General features: G+C 42.4%; 1 protein-coding gene across 1 annotated transcript in view; it reads right to left on the bottom strand.

Moving 5' to 3' along the window:
• Window positions 1–325: 325 nt before the first annotated feature.
• Window positions 326–7,738, bottom strand: part of Ptpn9 (protein tyrosine phosphatase non-receptor type 9) — a 49,993-nt gene continuing 42,580 nt past the window's right edge. Inside the window, exons 9-12 of the mRNA XM_015480050.2 lie at window positions 5,627–5,705; window positions 3,600–3,750; window positions 2,993–3,200; window positions 326–2,172 (exon numbers count right to left, since the gene is read on the bottom strand). Of these exons, the coding sequence (XP_015335536.2) occupies window positions 1,958–2,172; window positions 2,993–3,200; window positions 3,600–3,750; window positions 5,627–5,705 (653 nt within the window). The 3' untranslated portion in view covers window positions 326–1,957. The remainder of the gene's footprint in view (window positions 2,173–2,992; window positions 3,201–3,599; window positions 3,751–5,626; window positions 5,706–7,738) is intronic.

Genomic DNA, 7,738 nt, shown 5'->3' with positions numbered 1-7,738 from the left:
ACCTTCTTCATTTATACAGAAATAGGAGAGGGGTGGATAGGAGAAGGGAGGGAGGATAATATCTCACTGGAATGCTGTAAAGTTTCAGTCAGGTCATGGGGGACAAAGCATTTAACACTGAGCTTAGCACACAGCAAGCACTCAATTGGTGCTGGTCCCTCTGCCTAAAGCTAAAGTGTTAGCCTAAAGACAGGTGGGTGGTTGTCAGAATTGAGTCTCAGATACTGAAGTCTTGGGTATCTGGCTACCTCCCCATCCATCCCAGACCAGTTCCTGGATCCCCTCCTCACCTTCCCAGCCCACTAAATTGATGAAGCTAAAAGGGTTTGATCATGTTGGTATATTTATATGTAAATACAAAACTGTATCACTGAAGATATTGAATATGAACATTACAATTATTTTCTGAATCTGACTCAGTTCATTGATGTTAAATACAAAATGAAATGATTGTAAAAAATAAGAATATACACATTCAAAGAGCTTATGACAGTATAAAATATTGAGGTTTGATCAGCTGCCAACCTCATCTTCTGTAATGGGGGATGAAGGATTGGAGGTTCCAGGGTGTTCTTGGGAATGTAGAATGTTGGGGGCTCTTGATTCCATCCCTGGCACATCAGGTTGCGTAGGCTAGGAGCAGGCAGGAACAGGTTGGGTAGGAAGGATTTGACTGATTGCAAGGGACCATCTCACCCAGCCAGGGGTTAAGCTTTTTATTGGCACAGGACCCACCCAGTTTGAGCTCTAGGGTCTGGCAAGCTAGCAGGCATGGAGAGATGAGCATCTCAGTAGATAGGGCCACGTTGTATAAGAAAAGGAACCTTCAAACAAAAGAAAAAGGGACCCAAACTTGTTTTCCCAAGAAGGGATTCTCACAGATTCCTCTCTCACACACTGGGCTCCCTTTTTTTTCCTCGTAGGCTTCGTACCGATTGCTTTTGGCTCTGAATGCTAAGTGAATTCATTTCTACCTGCGGTCCTCCACTTGGGGGAGTGAAAGAAAAGACAGGGTCTGGAATCACAGTGGAGGTCTGTTCTCAAAATCGTCAAAGTAAACAGCAAAACTGTTAGATAAGGACAATTCATGCTGAATTAAATCAGTGTCACCATAAACCAGTATTCTTGGCTCCAACAGGCAGAACCCAAAAGGAAAGAAGTCATTATTTAAGGATTAGGGCCTGTGGAAGGAGAAGGGAGGAGATGTGTGTCCTCTTCCATCACTCTGATGTCTGACAACAGGAGCCATGATCCCCAACCCCTGATAGTCCAGGATAAACAGCAAGGTCTAAGAAGCAAGGAGTTCTGAACCATAACACAGAGCCCCAGAAATGTCTACAAAGAGTATCTGTGTATATATGTATTTATAGGATATGACCATATTATCACATACAATATATATTATATACACACATACATATGGACCCATACACATAAGTGCACATATGCACAGGCGCACACACACAGAATGACAGAAAGGACTGGAATATACGCCCTATGTATAAACGTGCTTGGCACTCGGGACAATCTCTAGATTATGTAACTTGGTCAAGCTCTCTGAGCACAAACCTCCCCATCAAATCCTAGCAAAGGGAAGGAGTGGAAGAGAGGAGACCTCCAGAAAAAGAATGGCATTGGGAAAGGGGGAGGGAGTTTCCTTCCCCACTTACCTCAGGGCCCCTGGCAAAAATCAATAGCCACAATTTGGTTTTAATAAGGCACAGTTCGATAGCAGGTGCTAGGAATTAAGAACACATTGTTGGCCCTTTCTAGTGGCAATTTCACCACATCTATCTAGCCAAAGGGAAAGGCTGCCTTGCGTGCAAAACGTGCGCCAGGAGACACGAGAAAGAGGTTGATCCATGGCTTCAGCATAACTGATGGCAACCTATAGGCTCAGCGGTGTCCAGGGTAGTTTAAGGAAGGCTGGCCAGCAGGAAGAAGACTTGTAGGACAGTTACTGCCCCTCCATGGCCAGTAGACTGTGGCCAGAGGGCACCATTCCCTCCTTCTCTGCAAACTCCAGGATGGCTTTGTAGCAAAAATAGTACTGCTCAGGGGTCTGGATGCTGAAGGCCCTCTGGGTCCTCATGCGTGATACTGTCTGGAATACATTAAGGGTGCCAAGCTCCTCCAGCTGTGCCAGGCAGATGTCCAGCGAGCAGAAGGTACCTGAAGAAAGAAAGAAAAGGTCAAAAGGTCATGTCTGGCTTACCTCCCTTATCTCCCTCCCTTCACTAAATAACCCAGGCAGGACTGGATGAGTGAAATCAAAGGCAAGATGCCTCTTGGCAGGAGGCCAGATATCCTCAGGCCGGAGGAATCAGGAAGGAGGTCACAGAGTACTGAAGGCCAGAGAAAAGCAAAAGCCTCCTGTCTCTCAGGACATACATGGGGTCAACAGGATAAGTAAGGTAGGTAACAAAGAGGAATGTATCTTCAATCTAGGACAGAGTGACAGTACTCCCACACCCAATTTCCAGACACTCTGTATCTTCTCCACAGAGGCCTAACACAAATCTATCCTTCATAACTTTCTCCCAAAGGGACCTGTGAACTAGAAAGGCCAGGAGTTCTTGCTGTGTACATTCCCTTAAGGCAAAAGCTACTACCTGACTTCCAGACTACAGAATCCAACAGGGTGGGAACCCAGCTGGAAAAAGGGAAGGAAGGGAAGGAAGCAGCAACTCAGCTAAGCTCTCTGGACACCCAGAGTGATGAAGATAAAGCGTCAGGGTCAGAAGATAACCATGGCAATGGAAAGTATAAAACTTCAATCCCTAGTGGGCTTGGTTTATGAAGTGTACATTGTGGCCAGCACCTAGCATTAGGGATAACCAAAAGGATATTAAAGAGCAATTTTCATAGCAATTTACCACCAAGGGATCAAATGAGTTCTTTATTGCAATCACAAATGTGGTTGAACAGCTTTGTTCTTCCTCCCAACCCCTAACACCTCGGGATATACCAAGAGGTGCATTAAGTATATTACCTGTCCTGCCAATGCCTGCACTGCAATGTACCACAATGGGTGGCTCAGGACACTGTCCTTTGGAGCGTGCTCCCATACTGCTGACAGCAAGGCTCTGCTGGCTTCTGACCACTCTCAAGAAGTCAATGAGGGAAGCTGCTGAAGAAGGGACACCATAATCTGGCCAGCTCAGAAACTGGAAGTGGGTCACCTGGCGTTTCTGCCGCTCCTTAGATGAAAAAATGATGCAAAAGTTAAGGAGGTAATTTCTATCTGCCCCTGACTACCTTGGGTTTTGTTAGATTCTCAACACTCTGCCAAGGGCTCCCTTCTACCACAATTGCTTCTCTACTGCAAATCTAAAGGAAGGATTAAATGTTTGGAAAGGGTAGAATTGCTGCATTGCAGGATCCACATTTCTTATCCTGAAAGTTTTACTCTTTTGTAACACCACTGTTATGTTGAAATAATATTACTATATTGGCTCTGAGTTGAATATTCTCATTTTGTACCAGATAAACAGCAGCATATAACCTGCCTGGAACTTTATCTATTACCTCTAGAAATTTTCTTTACAGAAAGAGTTCTATCCCCAGCTTTAAAGGAATAAAGAGAAACCCAGATTTACCTCTGTGTTGTGAATTTCTAGTGTTGTTTTCTTATAATGGTTCATGTTCTCCACACCTAGATTGGTCACCGTGAGGAAGCCAAATCGAATCCGAGAGTCTTTTTCTAAAGGCCAGTACTGGCCACACTTTCTTCTGCCGCCCTCCTCAAAGCTGAACACACACAGAGCAAGGTAAACCTCCATCCTTCCTCTTCAAAGCAACAAGCCCACTCCCCCAATGACCTATTGTACCCATAGACAGAAATGTCATGTCCTGCTTTGCCTCTAACTTACACATTGATTCTTGGCAGAAAATAAAAACCTCTTAATTTTAAGCAGATGTAAAAGCAGGTAAAGTTTCTACATGTGCTCATTTAGCAGACACTTTTTGTGCACTTAATGTTTCATTTGGTGTCTTTTCTAATACTTTATGGTACATATCACATATCTGGGATAAACTCTAGTACACAAATAGACAGCAGAGAAATATGGTGGGTCAGACAGAACTCTCTGGCCTATTACCTTAGCCACTGTTTATTTATTCTTCTCCAATTAAGACCCTTGCCTAACAAACGAGTGAGAAAGACATAGGTCTTGGATGCTAGAGGCAGGTTTATGAAAAGGCATTAAATCCACATTATCATTATTCAGTGGTCCTAATTTACTCCAAGGTGAGACTTCTCCCACTATTACCTCTCCAAACAGTGCCTTCAAGAAGGCAACTGAGCAAACATTTCCTTCCTCCTCATCTGAAATAGGTTATAATTATCATAATGGCAATGATAATATTAATTAAGTTAATTCTTTAAATTTGGCAGATTTGCACACAAAAATTTCCAAAACCTTCCTTTATTTCGAGCTTCCTGCTTGACCCACTGTTTTACCTCCTTTTTTTCTCTTCCCCCATAGGTGGAAATATGGATGAGCAAGAAAATGGTCAAAAGTAGCTGAAGTACACACACAAGTAATCCTGGTGATTCAAGAGGCTGAGAGGCAGGAGGATTGCAAATTTGAGACTAGCCTCAACAACTTAGCAATACTCTGTCAAAGAGCGGAGGATGTAGCTCAGTGATAAAGCAATGCTGGGTTCAATCCCTTATAATATGCATACACACACACACACACACACACAGGAAATGGACAGCAAAAGGGAACCGATTTAGTACCCAGGAAGACAGAGCCTATCTGGAAACAGGTCAGATTCAAGATGAATTGTCCCGAGTTTCCTAGTATTTCCTTTAGTGGACAAGGCCAGGACCTCAGAGGCTATCACAGGCCCAGGGTCACAAGAGCTATGAATTATAAGCATTAAAAAGTAAGATCTCTGGGTGGCTCGCCTAGCACATGTGAGACCCTGGGTTCAATCTTCAGCACCACATAAAAAATATCTATCTATCTCTACCATAACCTGGTTTGTTAACTCTACATCAGTTAAGAAAAAGCTAAGGTAGCTAACTTTTATTTGGTATTTTGTTGTTTTGTTTTGTGTGTTTATGTGCACGCACATGTGTTGTGCTGGGAATCAAACCCAGGGCCTTACATATGCTAGGCAAACACTCTACCACTGAGCTACATTCCCCAGCCCCAAGTATTGCTAACTCTTTGCCGTCACATTCCAACACTTCAGTTTCTAGGAGCTAAACTTCCTTTTCTTTTTAAATATTTTTTAAATTGTCAATGGACCTTTATTTTGTCAATTTATTTGTTGTGGTGCTGAGAACCGAATCCAATACCTCACACATGCTAGACAAGTGCTGTACCACTGAGCCACAACCCCAGCTCCTAAACTTCCTTCTTTTTTTTTTTTTTAAGAGAGAGAGAGAGAAAGGGAGAATTTTAATATTTATTTTTTAGTTTTTGGCGGACACAACATCTTTTTTTTTTTTTTTGTATGTGGTGCTAAGGATCGAACCCAGCGCCGCACGCATGCCAGGTGAGCACGCTACCGCTTGAGCCACATCCCCAGCCCCTAAACTTTCTTCTTAAATCACCCATGCTTGGGGTCTGGGTGAGGGTAGAGAGCTTTAGGAAAAAGAAGATGAACTCACCGGGTGGTCATGACAATCACCAAGACTTTTTGCTCCCAAACCATGAGCCAGAAATCACGATAAGTATTCTCCAGAGGGCCTAGAATACAAGAAGATAAGGAACATGATCCTTGGAAGCACTATATTCCTTCACAGGTTCTTTTGCTTTTCTTCCAAATAGAACTCCAAAGCACATATGTTAGCTCCCTGCTCTTGCTCCATACTTGCTATTCACTGTGGTCCTTCAAACCACACCAGCAGTGTGTGGGAAAATGTTACAAATGCAGAATATGCTGGGAACAGTGGTACCCACAGTGATCCCAGCAGCATTGGAGGCTGAGGCAGGAGGATCACAAGTTCAAAGCCAGCTTCAGCAACTTAGCGAGGCTCTAAGCAACTTACTGAGACCTTGCCTCAAAAAATAAAAAGGGCTGGTGATGCATCTCAGTGGTTAAGCACCCCTGGATTCAATCCCTGGTACAAAAAAAAGGAAGGAAGGAAGAAAATAAATGCAGAATGTGCACATTAGCAAAATGTTTGGATAAGATGTGCACAGGTACTGTGTGGAAGCAATGTTAGATACCTTCTCAGTGCCTTAGCCATCAGAGCTTCAGCCGTCATCACTACCAGGATGACAGTCCCACCTGGGTATGTGTCTCGGGCTCTTTCCATCTCACCTAAGCTTGGTGACTTTATAACCTAAGCTTTATAGCCTTATAATAACTGGCTGCTTAAGAAGCCATTCTCAGCGCTGGGGATCTAGCTCAGCTGGTAGAGTGCTTGCCTTGCATGCACAAGGCCCTGGGTTCAATCTCCAGCACCACGACCAAAAAAAAAAAAAAAAAAAAGCAAGCCATTCTCCTGTGCTCCCTGATCTCTCAGATTCCCTTATGTTTTCAAGGGTCTCCTTCAAAATTAGTATTATCTTCCAACACTTTCATTTCTATTAACAATTCTATCATCCTTAAAGGATTCAGTCATAAAAAGCTGAAGTCAAATCTGACTTATCCATTGCCTTCATCTTGCAGAAGCAGTTATCAAATCCTAGATTTCTGCCTTTAAAGTATTTTGGCTTTTATAGTTTTGCCCTCACCTTCCTCCTACTCTTCCTGACCAATTTTATGGCAATAAGGACCACATCTTTTTTTGTTTGAGTTAATGAAAACCATATAAGTTTACTTTTCTAAATAGGTCTCTTTCCATTCCAATCTGTTCTGAATAACAGCAACAGTTTAAAAATTGCTCTATCACAATACAGACACACCATGGCACTTTTGCCTATATTCCTTTGCTCAAGCTGCCACCCTCATCTCCAGTGCCATTCACTTACTATCCATTTTCAAGTATGGCCTCTACCTCAAAGCTTTCTCTGACTCCCACACTCCTTGAGGGCTTATTCTTCTCTGATCTATTTATTTACTTATTTTTAAATTGATTTAACCCAGAGCACTTTACAACTGAGCTATATTCCCAGCCCTCTACATTTTTTATTTTGAGAAAGGGTCTCACCTTAAACTTGTGATCCTCCTGCCTTTGCCTCCAGAGTTGCTGAGATTACAGGCCATGTGCCACTGTACCCAACTACTCTTTTTATTTATTTATTGTATATATGTATTCATTTTTTAATATTTATTTTTTAGTTATAGTTGGACACAATATCTTTATTTTTATGTGGTACTGAGGATCGAACCCAGTGCCTCACCCATGGTAGGTAAGCACTCTACCTCTGAGCCACAATCTCAGCCCATATGTACTCATTTTTATAAGATAGAGTTTCACTAAACTTCTGAGGCTGGCATTGAACTTGAAATCCTTCTGCCTCAGCCTCCCAATTGTTGGGATTATGGTTGTGTACCACTGTGTCCAGCTTCTAAATTCTTGATGGCACATTTGGGTCTAAACAGCATAAACATTCAATTTATATGATCATATATTAGACATTTTATTTTGTGGTAATTCATGCCTCGGTAAGCATGGTCTTTAGAGCAAGGGCCATATTGTCAAGTTTTCCTTTCATAGTTAGAACCTTCTAGGGATGAATGCTCAGCAACTATCAAAGACACATGTGGAATACCAACTCCCTTCCAATTAAAAAAGTAACAAATAAAAAACTAAATAAAAAAAAAAAAAAAA

Source organism: Marmota marmota, unplaced genomic scaffold (genome assembly GCF_001458135.2).
Source record: "Marmota marmota marmota unplaced genomic scaffold, marMar, whole genome shotgun sequence".
Lineage (NCBI taxonomy): Eukaryota > Metazoa > Chordata > Mammalia > Rodentia > Sciuridae > Marmota > Marmota marmota.
The sequence above is the reverse complement of the archived record's forward strand: the minus strand, read 5'-3'. Positions and strand labels throughout refer to the sequence as shown.